This window comes from Telopea speciosissima, chromosome 3 (assembly GCF_018873765.1).
Source record: "Telopea speciosissima isolate NSW1024214 ecotype Mountain lineage chromosome 3, Tspe_v1, whole genome shotgun sequence".
NCBI classification, from domain to species: domain Eukaryota; kingdom Viridiplantae; phylum Streptophyta; class Magnoliopsida; order Proteales; family Proteaceae; genus Telopea; species Telopea speciosissima.
Window position 1 is genome coordinate 63,691,637 of NC_057918.1, and position 16,466 is coordinate 63,708,102.

The following is a 16,466-nucleotide window of genomic DNA, read 5'->3' on the forward strand; positions in this document are numbered from 1 at the left end:
ACTTTTATTCCTTCCGCTCCACCTCTCTCTCTTAACTGCGACGCTTTGAAGCTCAGAATAATCGGAAAATGTCGGATGCTGCAAAAGGAGAAGAATTCGAGAAGAAAGCTGAGAAGAAACTTAATGGCTGGAACCTCTTTGGTAGTTCTAAGTTCGAAGACGCCGCTGAGTTGTACGAGAAGGCTGCTTCTTCCTACAAACTCGCTAAATCATGTAATCTATCTCTCTATTCTCCATTTCAATTGCTCTTGATTCATTTTGTTTTTGTTACATTTCAATTCATAGGCATGAAATTCTTATGTACTTTCTCGTAACAATCCCTCATTTTTTCTTATCCAATTGGCTAATGTTGATCTAGGGTTTGCATTGATCATTTTCTTAGAATTTTTTTTTGGATGCATCATTTTCTTAGAATTGGTTCCTGAATTAGACGTTTGCTGATCCATCTGTGATTGATCTAAAAGAATATTCTTCTTTTGGGAGTTGAACCTATTGGGTGAAAGGCTCGGTGCAAATGTATGTAGGTTTAATTTTTTTGTTTGGATTACCATTTTTTGTTCTTCATTTAGATACAATCATCTTTATAACAATTCATGTCGGGTTTCTTCTAAGTTATTGAAATTCGAAACATGTTATGGAGACTCCATGGAACTTTTAGGAACCTACAGAATTTCCAGTAAAACATAGCATAGATATTGTCGGGAAATGATGAAGAATGGATGAACAAGCTGGCAATAAAATAATGACAAGTTGGGTAGACAAAGTATGCGCTGACTGACATGACATGTCTTTGACCAAATGTCCAAGTGGTCTTTGGTTCAGTCCAGTTATGCTATAGTCTCTCTCTCTCTCCCTCCCCCTCTCCCTCTCCCTCTCTTTTTCATTTCTTTCTTCTTTCTGTTTTGTTTTGTGTTTTGGGATGTAAAAAGATCACTTAAAAATTATTGAAGTTTCATTTGCCTTTGAAAGAAAAGGTGCCTCCTCAAGAAAGCATGAATTGGTTTTTTTGGGTAGTCCTCATGCCTTACTTGCCCAAAAATATTTCTTAGAATGGAACTTGAACTCTGACATACAGAATACTATCACAGATTGATATCTTCCTTCTATTTTGATTTTTGACTATAGTTCTTTACAGAATACTATCAGAGATTGACATCCTCCCTGTATTTGACCATAGTTCTTTAAAATCAAATCGTATTAGTGGGATCTTGGTCTAGTTGGATTGTTGGAAAGGTGAATGATTTCTCACATAACGTCGATGTTATGTAAAATAAACAGCCTTTTTGCAAAGCAGGGGTATGGCTGCATATATTATGACCCTCCCCAAACCCCGCTGTGACGAAACCCTCGTGCACTAACTACACCTTTTTTTTAACTTAAAAGAAATGGTGTAATGAAAAACAGAATATGTAAAAGCAAAACCCAGTTTATAGACTCCTAAAAGTAGAACCAAGAATTGTGCTAGAATTGACAGCCCCAAACAAAGCCTTCAAATTTGACTAGACAGAATTTTTTGTTTTTGTTTTGGAAAGGACTGGACTGATATATGTTTTAGGATACAATTATTAAGCCCAAAACACCAAATCCACATTCGCTTCCAAAATACGAGAAATTAAAATTATATCAAAATCCACACCCGTATCCCCGGAAGACTTAGTCTCCCTCCATTGTTTATGAGTCGTTTGCATTTGGTTTTTGGTATCTAGGTTATGGTTCTTGCTTCACATCATTTAAACAGGATGATCTTTTCCCCGAGACTTTTTATTTTCTTTCTTTTTTTTCTGGGTTTTTGGGGGGGGGGGGAAGTAGCACAGGATGTGATCTTTCGTGCTTCAACAAAGGATTGGCCATATGGTCCGGGTACGATGTACTTGTGGAATGGGTGGCATCCACGGCCTGGATATAATAATTGCTGGCTTGTAACAGTTTCGGCAATTCATCTACTTTGATGATTGAATCTTGATTCTCAGTTCATTGGCGTTTAATTTTGAAAATGTGCTGGTCTTTTTTCTTTTATAACATTTGGAACACTGTTGTGAAGGCAATGCCCATGTGTGGCCTAGGCAACTAAGAGGTCCCTGTGGGTTTAGGTGAGCCTAGGTGATTTGAGCTAGATGCTCACCTAGATTTCCAGAACTGCCTAGGAGACAGGCATGCATTCAGGCACCATGGCTAGGCGACAGCATAGAGACACAAAATTAGTGATGCTCTTTACTAGGCTGTTATTTGTTTTGATCTGTGTGCCATATATTTGTGTTACAGTGTGTCCTTTTTTTTTAATGAATGTAAAGATTCTGTTTATTTCTTTTCTTTTACTGTTCTGAGCAAGTGGTATATATCTCTTTTTATTATATCAAATGCTTGATATTTGAGAGTGGAAAAAAGAAAAGAAAACTGAAATGAAAGTCTCGAGGCAGCTAGGGCCTGATCTCTTCTTCTCTGGGTCTTTGTACTTAATGTTTGAGAGATTGTTCTTTAGAGTTTTGGGTCAGTCACTTAGGTTTGGCAAAGCATTTTAACAACTGATTTGAAATATCTCAAAAATAAGTTGAGTTAGTTCAAGGTTTATTACAGATATAATAAGTTCATATTATATGCTTGTTAAGACCTCTAATATATATATATATATATATTTTTTAGGGGATAAACCTGGAGCTGCCTACATCAATGTAGCTGATTGTCATTTGAAGGTACTGATGTATATATCTTTTGGTTAAGCACTTAAGTTCTTATTATTTTTCCTTTGTGACACTGTTAATTATTCTCTTTTTCAGTCAGGAAGCAAGCATGAAGCTGCTTCAGGCTATGTCGATGCTGCAAAATGTTACAATAAAACCTCCCCCAAAGGTTATTTTGCTCTTTACGCATAAATATAATTTATAAGTTCTGCTAGGTTTTTTTTTTCCATCAGAAAAAAAATTATATTGTTTTATCTTTTAAACTCAATGATGTTATCTCCACCCTGTGAAAGATATTTTTTTGATGTACATTTTCCCATTATTTGGGGTCATCTTAGCTTTGTCTCTAGTTTTGCTTGAAGGATATCATTAGTTGAATTTATCATAAAAAATAAGAATTTTTCATCCAAAGTATATGACATCAATTTGAGGATGAGAGGGAGTAATGGAGTTGACTCGACCTACCAACAGTTATTAGGATGCAACTATGTATACAGGATCGTAGACTACAGTTTAAAACCAGCAGAGAAAATTAATGACTCAAGATCAGAAGATCTGATATTCTGATTTCCTTCACACCCTGGTTGAGTGAAGGTGTGATGGAGTGGAAAAAATCTCCAAAATTGGTTGTAAATCTGATTGATGGATGAGACTGTGCAGGGTTTCAGAGTAGAAAATAATGTTTTTTGAAATTATGGAACATCAAGAACTGACAATCTGACACTCTGATCAGAATCAAATTTAGATCGTATGTTCCCTTTGGAGTGAGGAACAAACCTTCCATACCTCAGTCCAATCCAAGGGCTAGATTTCCCAGGAGAACACCCAAAACAGGGGTACCGCAAGGTGTAACGACAACAATAAAACTGCAATCAAATTAACCCTGGTCCTTCCCACTGTTCAGGAATAGGGAACCCTTACTAATTCTACAGAAACAATAGAAGAAAGTAAATCAATAGGGATTGTACCTGCTTGTCACCATACTACCACAGGGAAGAAAAATAAGAAGAATATTAAAAGGGGATATGGTTCAGATTTCCCACCTGACCTTGACCAGAATCTATATGGTAGCATACAATTTTGTTTATTGCTAACCTATGATATTTTTCTGACGTGGATTCATACTTCAATGGATTATATCTATAAGGTAGCATACAATTTTGTTTTTATTCCTATTAACGTAATCAGCCTATGCAATATTGCTTTCAAGATTATCACAAAGCTTGTGGCTGATTGGCTAAATGGGGTGTTGGATAAAATTATTGCACCAACACAGTCGGTTTTCATAAGGAATTGATTAATATCAGATAATATTTTGGTGGCCCCTGAAGTATTCCATTATATCAAGAAGCAAAAGAAGGGCAAAGATAAGTTTCTAGCCTTAAAGCTGGATATGAGGAAGGCGTATGATAGGCTGGAGTGGAACTTTATTGAAGGTATGCTTCTCAAACTGGGTTTTAGTCAGTGGTGGGTTGAGCGGGTCATGACTTGCATTACTACTGTCTCATATAACCTGCTTATTAATGGTTGTATTAAAGGTGCTATCTCTCCATCTAGGGGAATTAAACAAGGGGACCCTATCTCCCCCGCTATTTTTATTCTGTGTTCCCAAGCCCTTACATCCATCATTAGACATGCAGATTGGCGGTACCCTGCATGGAATCGGGGTGAGACATAGGGGTGATCCGATCACCCATCTATTATTTGCGAGATGATTGCTTCTTGTTTGCACAGGTGAAGCTTGCAGAAATTAATTCCCTCAAAGATTGTCGGATCTCTATTGCAAGGCAACGGGTCAAGCCATCAATTTTCAGAAGTCGAGTGTTACTTTAAGCCCTAATACTCATGACAGATTCAAGAGGTGGTTCTTAAGAATCCTCAAGATCAAATCTGGTGATGGGCCCTCGAAATATCTGGGACTACCTACGGACTTTGGAGTTTCAAAGAAGTTCGTTTTTGATGAAGTGAAGGAGAAGACATTGAAAAAATTGCAAGGTTGGAAGGAGAAATTACTCTCACACGCAGGAAAGGAGGTTCTTTTGAAGGCAGCAGTGGCCCCAATGTCCAATTTTGCGGGGTCCCATTTTAAGCTACCCGCTTCATTCCATGACTCCATAAGGAAGGCATCTTCAAATTTTTACTGGGGAGATTCTTCAGATCAAAAGAAAATTCACTGGATGTCGTGGGAGAGATTGTGTAGACCAAAATCAAAGGGAGGCATTGGATTCAAGGATACAAAGCTGTAAAATTATGCTCTTCTTACAAAGGTAGCTTGGCGACTATGGTCCCTACCAACCTCATACTGGGCACGCTTTATAAAATCCATATACTTCCCACGTACTGATTTCTTAAAAGCAAAGTTGGGAAATAGACCATCTTGGGGATGGAGAAGTTTGTTGATTAGGAGGAATATTCTTGAAGAGGGATTAGTGTGGAGAATTGGAAATGGTGCAAATGTAAATATTTGGGAGGACCGGTGGATACCTTCTCTACCAAACTTCAAACTCCAGTCACAAAAGCCTGCGGGGTGTCCACTCAGGCTTGTTTCGGAGTTGATAGACCCAGTGAGCCGGTCGTGGAACACAAACCTGCTGCATAGATTTTTCCAGCCGAGTGACATTGATGCGATCTTGAAGATTAAACTCAGCGTTTTTGCAGGGGAGGACACGCAGTTTTGGGGCGCCTCGCGGAATGGGCAGTTCTCGGTAAAGTCGGCCTATTGGCTGCTGGTTAAGAAGGAAATAGAGATGGGACGAACAAGAGCTTCTTCCTCGAGATTTCACAGCTGGGATCTTATCCCTGACAAAGTCTGGAATCGTATCTGGGCGATTCAGACTCTTCCAAAAATCAAGAGTTTGTTTTGGCAACTGTGTAATGAAGTTGTGGCTACAGGAGCAAGCTTAGTATCCAGGCAAGTTAAAGTGGATCCGAAGTGCTTGAGCTGCGGTGCTTAGTTGGGAACCAGTGACCATATTATGCTTGATTGCTCCTTTGCAAGGAGTGTATGGTTTGGATGCCAATTGCAATATTCTCCTCCGTCTAACCCAAATCTGACCAAGTGGATTGGAAGCTGGGACGTTTTGGTTAGAGCTGATAAGATCAAGGCTGGAGAGTCCCTGGCGAGGGCTTCGTTTGTCTACTGGTACCTGTGGAGAGCTAGGAACGAGCTTGCTTTTAATGGAAAGAGTTGGACTCCAGTTGAAGTTATTGCAATAGCAGAGAAAGCCTTCCTCGAATTCTCGGAGGCCACTGGATCCTCGGCTGCTAACAGAAGTTCCAGTGTCATAGGCACAAACTGACCTATCCAGCATTGGGTTCCCCCATTTGTTGGAGCAGTCAAAGCAAATTGCAATGCAGCTTTGGGAAAGGAAAATTCTAGAGGTGGATTGGGTATAGTGTTTAGAGATCACACTGGTTCACTTAAGAAGGCTATTTTAGTTCCTCTCCGGTTAAGCTCAGTCCTCCAAGGAGAATTGATGGCAATCCGAACTGCTGTCTTTGTGGCGTTGGAAGAGGGTTTTACCCATCTCCAGGTAGAAACCGACAGCATGGTGGCAGTGGAACTCATTCACCAATCCAATAGTGTACCCCCAACTGATGTGGTGAATATCCTTTCTGATATTCATAGGCTCTCGGCATCGTTCTCTTCTATCGTTTTCTCGTGTATTCCAAGGGATCTAAACAGTGTAGCAGATACCTTGGCTAGGAAGGCCCTGCCTCTTGTGTGTGAGACAGATTGGCCAATCTCCATTCTTTGGCTTCATGATCTATGTGTAAATGAGGCCACTGGTTGTACACACCCTAGAAATCAATAAATTTCCCCTTTACCAAAACAAAAAAAAAAAAAAGATGGTTCTTTGGCACGTCAGAATTTAATAATACAATAGATTTTATTTATTGCAAGGACGATCAACAGCATCTCGTAGAAGCATCGAGAAAGAGTAAGGTTATTTGTATTTCTCTATTGGAGAGTCCATGCATTTTTAAGATGTCTTGTTTTGGTGAATGATGGAAGGTGGCTAAGGGTTTTTCTTTTTCTTATGGGTAAATTACGCTGCCACCCCCTGAGGTTTGTCTTAAATACAGTGCGACCCCCTGTGTTTTTAAAATATACACTTAGACCCCCTGAGTTTAGGGTATGTGTTACACTCAGTCCCACTCTGTTAAAGTATTCCGTTAGTTGCTGACATGTTGGCCATTGATGCCTTAAAATGACAAATATACCCTTGATATGGTGTGAACTTACCATTTTGCCCGTAGAGCAGTCCAAACTTTACACCCCCTTCCTCTGCTGCTTGAATCAAGGTTTAGCGTTCTGGCGATCAACCTCAGGAAATCTTCCAGTTCATCAACGATGACCTGCCTCAAGTTCTTGCAATGGCGATTTGCTGAGGCCATCACCGACGACTTGCCTCAGTCCTCTCTCTGTGCTCATGTTCCTCTTCTCCTCTCTTTTTCTCTCTACTCTTGAACGACTTCTCTTCTCTTCTCGTCTTACTTTCTTCGATATGACACGGTACAATAGGACAGGAGAAGACAAAAATCAGTTCAGATGGCGATGGCCGCCAGCCCAATACCATCGGCCGATAAAGCTTTGATGGCTTCAACGATGCCTATCCCGGCAGCACAAATGCCGTTGGAGATGTTCGCAAGAGACGCCATTATCGCATGGTTCAGGGGACAATTCGCGGCGGCCAACGCCATTATCAACGCTCTCTGTAACCACCTGACTCAACTTGATGGACTCGATGGCCATGGTGCTAAGTATGAATTGATTTTTGCTGCGATACATAGGAGGCGATTGAATTGGATCCCGATCCTTCAGATGCAGAAATACTCTATAGCAAACGTTGCTTTGGAGCTTAAGAAAGTCGCGGCCAAGAAAATGATAGAGAGATGGAGGAGAAAAGAAGAAATTGAGGAAGTCAAGGTTTTTTTTATCATAAAAGGGAAGAAACTAGACAAGATGCCAATGGTAGTGTTCAGGTTGTGAATGGAGAACCCAGGGAGGAAATGAAGGAGAGTGAAGGTGAAGCCGTTGATGCGGTGGTGGAAGAAGTTTCGTCTGTTGACGATCAAGAGCAGCTCCAAGTTTGTATGATTTTTTGCTCGCTTCTTCGATTAGTTGTTCCCGATCTTCATTTGAGGATTTTTTTTTTTTTTTTCCCTCTTTTTAATATTCTCCTGGTTAGCTAGAACTTCTTTCCAACTTTCGTTTTCTTTGGTTTCATTCCTTGTTATCCCCTCTGCAATCGGTCCAGAGTTTCAACTTTGTTTTGGTTTTCATCTTTCCTTCCTCATTCCCTCCTAAAAATCCATATTTGCTGAATCTGGGTGAAGCATGAAAATAAGAGTTCCATCATCCGTGTGATTTCATGCTCTTTTCTTTCTTATGGAGGGCTATCGATCATTATATAGAAAATTTATATAGGGGTTTTAACTTGATTTAATAGTTTTTGTATCCCCCATTGTTCAATCCAACTGAATTTTGGGTCCCCAAGGCACAACATTTCTCCTTCTTCGTATACTCTCCCTTCTGATTCAAGACTATTTGGGTTTCCTTCCTTTTTTCTCCTGGTAAAACAGAACTGAAGCAAAAATAAAGGGATTACACGTGCAAGAGGGTGGTTTTCCCCAGGGAAAAATGGCCACAGATTTCGCTTTTTATGGGGTTATTGGAAGAGGGTAGAGGATGGTAGACAGAGGTTGCAGCGGTGGTGGGGCGGTGGTTCAGGAAGAAGAAGAAGAAAGAATGAAATAGTGGTGGGTCCCATTATGTTAGAAAAAAAAATCAGAATATGATTAATTGAAGGGTAAAATTTGTTATTTAAATTTTAGACTTAACGCCATCCACTCAAGGGTCCACTCAGGGGGTGTGGCTGTATAATTTAGAAACACAGGGGATCGCTCTATATTTAGTACAAACCTCATGGGGTGGCAATGTAATTTTCCCTTTTCTTATTTTTCTCCTTTTTCTTTTATGGAAGAGGTTTTGCCACTAGTGTCGGGAAAGAATCTACAAGCCACACCAATAATTATCCTAAAAAAGGTATCATCCACATTACGCCTACATATTCAATGAAAAAGAGAGAATAATAAAAAAATTCATGTGAGGAAAATTGGATTATGATGTCATGGGGAATTTTTTCCCTTCTTTTATTTGAAAAGAATAGGAGAGCATTACAGTTCTAACAAAGAGATAAACCATCCATAACATCCTTAGTGGCAATCAGCCTAACTTTGCAATCCTAGCCTTCCTAACTAGCACATTATCAATATATACTTACAAGCCTTGGCACAATTTTCACTTGACGGTGTAGGCTATAGAAATTTCTATACAATACAAAACTTTGAGAAGACCATACGTATGGTAAATACATCGACCCAAGTAAAAAAAAAAAAAAAAAAAAAGGTAATTATAATTTTCTAGTTAAACTAATTATATTGGAGGAAATAGCAATAGAGCTTGTAATTAATGCTAAGATTATCATTAGCGCTGCCAATATCGTTTCTCTTCTTGTGGATATCCCATGAACATCTCTGTCAAAATAAAAATAGAGAGAATAATCATTCAAAAGTTAAACTCTGTTAAAATCAATTATATGCATATCCAGTCATATAAAATACTGAAAAATTGTACCTTAGGACAATGGCGCCTGGGAAAATAAGTGCAAGACTGACAGCTGATGTTGAGCCCATGAACTGAAAAAAATACCATATATTTGGGAGGGCTATTGCTGCAATGTAAATGAAAACTAGAAGAAAACTGGTGAGGAAGACAAATCTTGTGGTGTCTGCTGAAGTCGATTGAGGTGATTTGGTGAAGAGTAGTTCATGGATATTGGCCCTAAGAGAGAAGTTCACTAGAGGAAAAACTAACATGAGATGGAGTGCATAACTTAACCGAACCGTGTCGTTAAGTATCGAACCTATTGGAGAATCAGAATTTCTGTCAAAATTACTAAGTATGTCTGGCATGGTGGAGTCCCCAAACAGTAGGTACCCAAAGAACCCTACAGTCAAATAAATTGTAGCGCATAGTACTATTGATATTCGAGCTGCTGAAACCATCTTGGAAGGGTTTTGAAGCTCGACTGCAATTGGATGAACTGCATTCACATGTGTTATAGCTTGAAGTAAGTTAAATATTATGGTGATAATTCATAAACAACCGATGAAATCTAAAGATGCCTTCCTTATGTAATATCTAATCTAAAAGTTCGAACTATTATATGGAGATTGTAGGAAGTTTAGTCCCACATTGGCTACTAATTAGCCTACATACACCTGGGAGTCCCTCCACCTACAAGTTCAAACTTTTGGAATGGAAGCTTCACATGATATCAAAGTGGGCTTTTACCGTATCCACGTGTTCACAATGTGTACTACCACACATGCGAGGGAGTGTTGGAAATTTAGTCCCACATTAGCTACTAATTAGCTTACAACCCCTTATACTCCTGAGAGTCCCTCACCTACAAGTTCAAACTTTTGGGATGGAAACCTTACAGAGATACTCACAGATATATGAGAACCCAAAAGTTCGAACTATTAGATGTGGAGACTCATGGGTTTATGAGAGGACAGAAAGACTGAGAGGTAACTGATGTTAGACTATTCTCCCAACACTTCCCCTCACGTGTAGTAAGTATGGAACCGCGTACACAGTTTTGGAGGCACCTGAAGTAGGATTGGAAAAAGCCTAGTCTGATACATGAAAATATCTAACCCAAAAATTCAAACTATTAGATAGAGAGACTCATGGGTATATGAAAGAATAGAAAGACTCAGGTAACCCATGTGAAACTATTTTCCCAACACCACCCTAAGTGTATAGGGAGACCAAACCAGACTACCATCGACTTTTATAGAAACTGCCAAATTCAAATAAGAAGGAAACGAATGCCTAAAGCTTACCATTGAAGTGGAAGGTGAAAGCCGTCACAATGACAGGAGCAGCAGTGAAAAGGTCAAAGAAAGATGCTTGGTGGGCCAGATCCGGTAGCAGTCTCGGGCTCTGTGTCTTCCCTTCGCAAAGGGCAAGTATAGCCATCACCGAACTAATTCCAACAAATACAATACCAAGAAGAACTGATATGGCTGAAGTAAACCGTAGCGACTCTAGAAAAACCACATCACACGAAAAAATAATGGGTTAAAGCTACTTTGAGATAGCCGAATACAAAACTTGTATATATTTCTTAACTATCAATTTTTGGCTTCATTCTACCTATTTGGGTTAGAAATAGAACGTTTAAAACAATAGTTGTGATATATGGTTCCATAAAAAAAAAAATGGTCATGACATATGGGAAGTTGGAAGCTTGTTCTTCCTCCTTTGCCACTTGGTAATAATTTAGTTGATGCTCAAACTTTGTATAATTCAATGTTTGGAAGTTCAAACGGAGTGAAAAGATTTGGATCCCTAAGAATATGATTCAGCTGATTGTGGAGGATATTTTACATTTGTTATCATATTTTAGAGCTTGCTCTTTTCATTGTATTCCTAGGAAGATCACTTATGTTCCTAACTCCTTAGCAAGGAAGACATGTCAATAGTGTGTTCGATAGTATAACAAAATTCTACTGTATGTTGGAGGAGCGTCTAGCCCATTAATTATGCGTTCTCCACGCTCTAATGAATAAATTTTGTTTTACCCAAAAAAAAAAAGATTATTTTCTTAACTTTCACCCCATTCTTGACAACTCCCTTCCAAAAGAGGGGGAAAGCAAGCAAAAAAAAATAGAGAAAATTTGCGATGGAAAAAAAATGATAGGAAAAAAAGAAAAAGAGCTAACTTTTACTAACCTACACGACGCAGCAAGACAAGAGGAAGAAACACAAAGAGTGTAGTAAAGAGGAGTGCGAAAGCACGGGTGTTCCACCAATGGAAACCAAACCATTCTTGCAAAACACCCAAGTGTATTGATCCTTCGGATTGGCTCCCCGACAACACATCACCTACATTACGCATATGGATGAAATGGTCAGCAACAAAAAAATTCACATGACTTGATGGTATATGAAGAGTGCACATACGGACCATATATAGAAGTGCAACACATACTATTAACCTTAAGGATTAAGACAAAAGGGTGCAAGAATATTCATATGTAAGTGTTGCTTCAAATAGTGATGTAGTTATGATGACGACAAGCATGTAACATCAACTCTACTTCCTCGCTCTCTTCCAACGGCTATCTTAACTAACTGCTCTTTTTCCAATGAATCTTTTCCAACTTCTCTATTCCAAAGGCTCTTTTTCCCTACCCGGTATACATGTATGTTTTGCCTTGTAGAATATAAAGTCGATAATTTGCATGTTTTGAGCTTATGACTATACCATGGTGAGCTCCATGTTGAGTTTGAGGTCCTCTAATGGTGAACTCCATTGTGAGTTTAAGGTCCTCTATTGTAATAGCTATATTTATACTTTTATATATATATAAATAAATTTTATATGGTAATACATAGATATATAAAATAAAAAAGTAGAAGACCAAAAAGACATACGGCCGAACCCTAAATGACTAAATCCCAAAAATGAAAAATCCTTTTCATTCTAAATTCCTAATAGCTAAAGGCAAAAAACTGAGCAAGGGGCTAAGGGAGCCACTAGAGAGTCTCTGGCTGAAGGCTGAAGCTGAAGCAGGAGGCTCTAGTCTACTTGTTCGTAGTCTGGAATTGGGGTGTCCATGTAGTCTATAACAGGAATTGACCATCTCTTCTGGCGGTTCTGATTTAGTGAGTGCTTTGCTCTTGGCTCTAGTGATTTGCTTTATATCCTTGGATGCCGCCTTAGGCTTTGCTTTCTGGGGCTGTTTCTCTTGGAAGTTGAAGCAGGAGAGTGGAAGCTAAAGCTTGGTCATTCTCTCTTTCCTCGATCTCCTTCGATTTCAGCTGATCAACCCAACAACAAGGTAGGTTTTTAAGTGCGGAAATCCCATTCTCCAGCAAAACCTATCCTGTCAAAACTCCCCGCCCTTTTGTAAGATTCTTGAAGCTAACCTCTGCACTTGGCCAAAATGGCACGACAACAATTTCTTCTAATTTTTGTCCTTCCCATCTGACCTCCTCCACTGCTTCCCCTCAAGCCCCCTTCAAATTCTCTTCTTTAATCCTTTTACCTTTTTTAAATTCATCAAACAACAGAGTTGCAGATTCTGTAATCACTGACGAGGTAAAGATTCATGAACACATCTTCTAATCTCTCTCTTAGATTTCTGTCTTTGAAATCTTTTCTTCTTTTTTTTCTTTTTTTAATCTGGGCTGTTTAGATTAAATTTGTGTGTTATCTTTCCCATCCAATTCGTTTATTTTGTTATAGTTTCATGAAGAACCGATAATTCCTCACACGTCATATTACTTGGACTTAATTCCTCTCAAATTTCCTGTCCGGTCAGGTTCGTAGGTTACTATCATAGGGGACCGGAAATGATGACCTCACCCCCTGCCCGAACACACTACCCGGGTGGGGTGAGGTCGTCATTTCCGCCCTCCCTATGAGAGGAACCTACGAACCTGACCGGACAGGGAACCTGAGAGGAGAAAAAATCACTTTTACATCCAGGCGTTATATGTTCTCAAGGTTTTATTATATTCTAGTCTCAATATCTTTCCAATCTCCCATTTGATTGTGACTCAACAACATTAAATTCGATAATGTTCTACTCTCAACTCCTTGGAGGTTTTGAGGCAGCCTTTTGATTTTCACCAGTAATTTATTTGCCTTGAATTTCAGTTGTTGTGAAAATGAAAAACTGTGTCCGTGTAATTGTTGCTTATTTGGTAATCCTTGTTGATCATCTTGATATTATTTAGAGATTTGGGGCTTTTGTTGTCTCTTCTACCCAGGCTTATTTCTCAACATGTTTTGGCTCACTCATTACTGGTATAATATGCAAAGACTTACAGCCCAATTCACATGCCAAGGTCCGGGTCAAGGTCAAGGTCAGGGTCAGTCAGGGCCGGGTTGGGCTAAGGACAACCCTGGCAAGGTCGAGCTGGGTTGAGGGTACCTTAGGCCCTAGCAGGGTTGGGTTGGATTTGGATTTATGTTAAAGCCCCTAGGGTTGGGCTAGGGTTTAGGCCCGGCCCATTGACACCCCTACCATGCTCTAAATGTATGTCTGACCCAATTATGAGAAAGAGGTGAACCAAACTGGGACACCCACCGACCCACCTTATCTCTCTTTCTCTTGGATAAAGATCCTCTCCAATTCTTTAATCTGGTAATTCTCGAAAGTGCCACCTTCCCTGTGCAACACCTGGCACAAAATGATCTAATGGCCAAGAATGGTTTGCACCATTCCATGAAACTCTACCCGTTTTGGAAACCGGATCCTCTCAACCCGAGTAGATGGGCTTTTCAATGGAGAAGAGAAATCGAATAGAGGGGATTTTCTCAAGTCCGGAGACTCGTGGAAGGAGAAAAAGCAAGTTTTTTTACAGAGACTAGTAGGGAAAGTGGAGTTGCCAGAGATGGGTTTCCACCTCTTAACCTGTAGGTGGGCTCTAGTTACAGATCTTTTCAGCTGGCAACGTCTCTCTTCAATGTAGTTCTGCAGAACGAAAGGTTCTTGATCTTCGCTTGATAGCTCACGTAGATGTTTATGAGCCATATTCTAATCTCCCAAAATAAGAAACAGGGGAATGAAATAAGTTGCAGAAGCTTCAAATCGCTTTGAGGTAGAACTTCATGGAATAGTTGAAAAGATTTCAACAGTAAAAAGAGGAATAAAATTAGGAAGGAAACCAAAGGGGTTGCGACAATGAATAGAGACTCCAAATGAGGGATTTATGTGAATGGGATTCTGTGATTTTGGTGTTAATCTCTCTCCCGCCATCTAAATTTTTTTTTCCTCCACTGTAAAGTCACCCAACGGGTTTGTATTGCATTTTTTTTTTATATTCAATTTTCCTACTTCCTCTTTTTCTTCTTCTTCGACCATCGCCCCATCCATACCCATCTTTAAAAAGTTGTGTTTTTTTTCCTTCTCCAACTTGAGGAATCGGAATGCTTTCCCAAATTCCAATCCCAAGTCATTCTAAGGCAGGACAAATTAAGAAGGAAACCAAAGGGACCCAGATCACCTGTTTACCCCATCTTGAATAGCATTTCTCTCCGAATTTTTAGCTTAAGAAAAACTTTTTTTTTTAGAATCCATTCTTTTCTTTTCTCTGGATGATGATCTGTTCCCAATTTTCAGATCGAGGTTTTCGTTTTTTCTTAATGGCAACTCTGGCTTGTTGTCCTGGCAGCTCCATCCCAAGGAGCTTCTCATCTTCCTAATCATCTATTTTCTGTCAATCTCTTTTTTCTTCTTCAAAAGTACAAGAGTCTGTTCTATATAGAAAGGGAGAGGAAATCGGATGTTGGGTGGGGGTGTGAGGAAGATACTGAGACGGGAAGAGAATGGATGGGGTGTGGTGCGTTGGGTGAGAGAAGCAGAGATGAGATTGAGGTTGCAGATGCTACAAAGAAGAATTTTTTCTTTTGGCTACAGGTGATCGAGGCCGACACTTTTTTCTTTGTTTTGGGTTTACAATCCTAATCAGGTTTTTCGGATCAAGTAAGTAAAACGAATTGAGAGAACATGAAACGATGCAAAGAATTATCAGCCATTAGATCTTTTTCACACCACGTGTTGCACGGGAAGTGACACTGCCGGGAATCGCCAGATTAAAGAATTGGAGAACATCTGATTCCGGATCGTTATCCCTGTCTCTCTACCTCTGACACTCACGCGCCACGGTGCATTTGCCTTGCCTATCTCGGTTTGTCGATTCGTATGGGCTCTAATGCCTGCACTTATTCATATGGGCCCTCTTACGTCTTATAAATGTGGGCCCAACTTTAAATTAATAGGGCAAATCTTTATTGGGTTTATGAAGGAGCCAACTGTTATAAAAAAAAACATATGAAGGAGCCAACTGTTATAAAAAAAAACATATGAAGGAGCCAACTGCCAAAGTGCATCACCCCAGACACATTTTTTTTTTTTTTGCGGGGTTGTTCTCTGTGCTGTATCAGAGAATCGATCCCTTGACCTCTTGAGGAGCATGCCCTCAATTTGCAATGTCTCCAACCAGCCAGCTAGCGGTTGTTTGCAGGTTTAACTAACATTACAGTCAAAGAAACAAACTAACAGGTTTTTGGGTTTTTTTTCTCGGTTTTTTCCGTACACTTCACATGGAATCCTAGACAGAGATGCCATTAGAGCGTAACGCTAACAGAATTTGTGAGATTAGCATCTTCGAACTATACCATCTACTAGTGAGTGAAACTGTAAGATCGGGTCTATTAGATCACAATTATGTCACCGGGAGTTGAAGTACAGGAAATTTAAAAAGTTAACAAAAAATTAATGCTTAGCTACTTTGTACTTACCGATTATGATGAGAAAAATGATCAACGCACCCAGGTTAGTGAGCATCACACAAATCTGCAACGCTAGTGATCCAATTCTCCCAAACGCCTCTCTCATGACTCCGGCGTATGTCGTCGAATTGCCGGCATTTGTATACTTCAGGAGGAAATTAACTGAAACGTCGGAGAGGATAGCGATGATCACCATCATTGCAAGGGCCGGAACGACACCTAAGACCTTGAAAGTAGCCGGAATCGACATAATTCCGGCTCCAATAATACTTGTCGACACGTTGAACACCGCGCCGGAGACCGAAGCGCCGCCATCGGTGTCTGTGCTCTTACTCTCTAGTGGTGGCCTGAGCTCCGGGAGGAGCGACGCGTGAATATCTGCTTCTTTCTTCATCTTTGGATCTCT

At 39.8% G+C, this 16,466-nt stretch overlaps 3 protein-coding genes across 3 annotated transcripts; 2 read left to right on the forward strand and 1 right to left on the reverse strand.

Annotated features, from left to right (window-relative positions):
* On the forward strand, positions 1 to 2,870 carry LOC122655399 (alpha-soluble NSF attachment protein 2-like). The gene is made up of 3 exons (XM_043849596.1): positions 1 to 213; positions 2,641 to 2,690; positions 2,775 to 2,870. The coding sequence occupies exons 1-3, from the start codon at positions 69 to 71 to the stop codon at positions 2,868 to 2,870; spliced, it is 291 nt and encodes a 96-aa protein (XP_043705531.1). The 5' UTR covers positions 1 to 68.
* A 2,555-nt stretch (positions 2,871 to 5,425) lies between these two features.
* Positions 5,426 to 6,493, forward strand: LOC122655400. Its single transcript, XM_043849597.1, has 3 exons — positions 5,426 to 5,589; positions 5,677 to 5,951; positions 6,015 to 6,493. Exons 1-3 carry the CDS (start codon positions 5,426 to 5,428, stop codon positions 6,491 to 6,493), a joined length of 918 nt encoding a protein of 305 aa, XP_043705532.1.
* Positions 6,494 to 9,080: 2,587 nt separating this feature from the next.
* Positions 9,081 to 16,466, reverse strand: LOC122656633 (amino acid transporter AVT6C-like). The gene is made up of 5 exons (XM_043851240.1): positions 16,070 to 16,466; positions 11,488 to 11,640; positions 10,596 to 10,799; positions 9,319 to 9,787; positions 9,081 to 9,218 (listed from the first exon to the last, which is right to left on the reverse strand). Exons 1-5 carry the CDS (start codon positions 16,452 to 16,454, stop codon positions 9,095 to 9,097), a joined length of 1,335 nt encoding a protein of 444 aa, XP_043707175.1. The 5' UTR covers positions 16,455 to 16,466; the 3' UTR covers positions 9,081 to 9,094.

What these genes read in the sequence shown, in the direction of transcription:
- LOC122655399 (XM_043849596.1), top strand. Translation starts at nt 69, where the DNA reads ATGTCGGATGCTGCAAAAGGAGAAGAATTCGAGAAGAAAGCTGAGAAG. An exon ending in CTACAAACTCGCTAAATCAT is followed by an intron (nt 214 to 2,640) that starts GTAATCTATCTC and finishes TATATTTTTTAG; the next exon opens with GGGATAAACCTGGAGCTGCC. An exon ending in TAGCTGATTGTCATTTGAAG is followed by an intron (nt 2,691 to 2,774) that starts GTACTGATGTAT and finishes TCTCTTTTTCAG; the next exon opens with TCAGGAAGCAAGCATGAAGC.
- LOC122655400 (XM_043849597.1), top strand. Translation starts at nt 5,426, where the DNA reads ATGGGACGAACAAGAGCTTCTTCCTCGAGATTTCACAGCTGGGATCTT. An exon ending in GGAGCAAGCTTAGTATCCAG is followed by an intron (nt 5,590 to 5,676) that starts GCAAGTTAAAGT and finishes CTCCTTTGCAAG; the next exon opens with GAGTGTATGGTTTGGATGCC. An exon ending in ATCCTCGGCTGCTAACAGAA is followed by an intron (nt 5,952 to 6,014) that starts GTTCCAGTGTCA and finishes TTGTTGGAGCAG; the next exon opens with TCAAAGCAAATTGCAATGCA.
- LOC122656633 (XM_043851240.1), bottom strand. Translation starts at nt 16,454, where the DNA reads ATGAAGAAAGAAGCAGATATTCACGCGTCGCTCCTCCCGGAGCTCAGG. An exon ending in TGTCTTGCTGCGTCGTGTAG is followed by an intron (nt 10,800 to 11,487) that starts GTTAGTAAAAGT and finishes TGGTTTTTCTAG; the next exon opens with AGTCGCTACGGTTTACTTCA. An exon ending in CCAGGCGCCATTGTCCTAAG is followed by an intron (nt 9,219 to 9,318) that starts GTACAATTTTTC and finishes TTATTTTGACAG; the next exon opens with AGATGTTCATGGGATATCCA.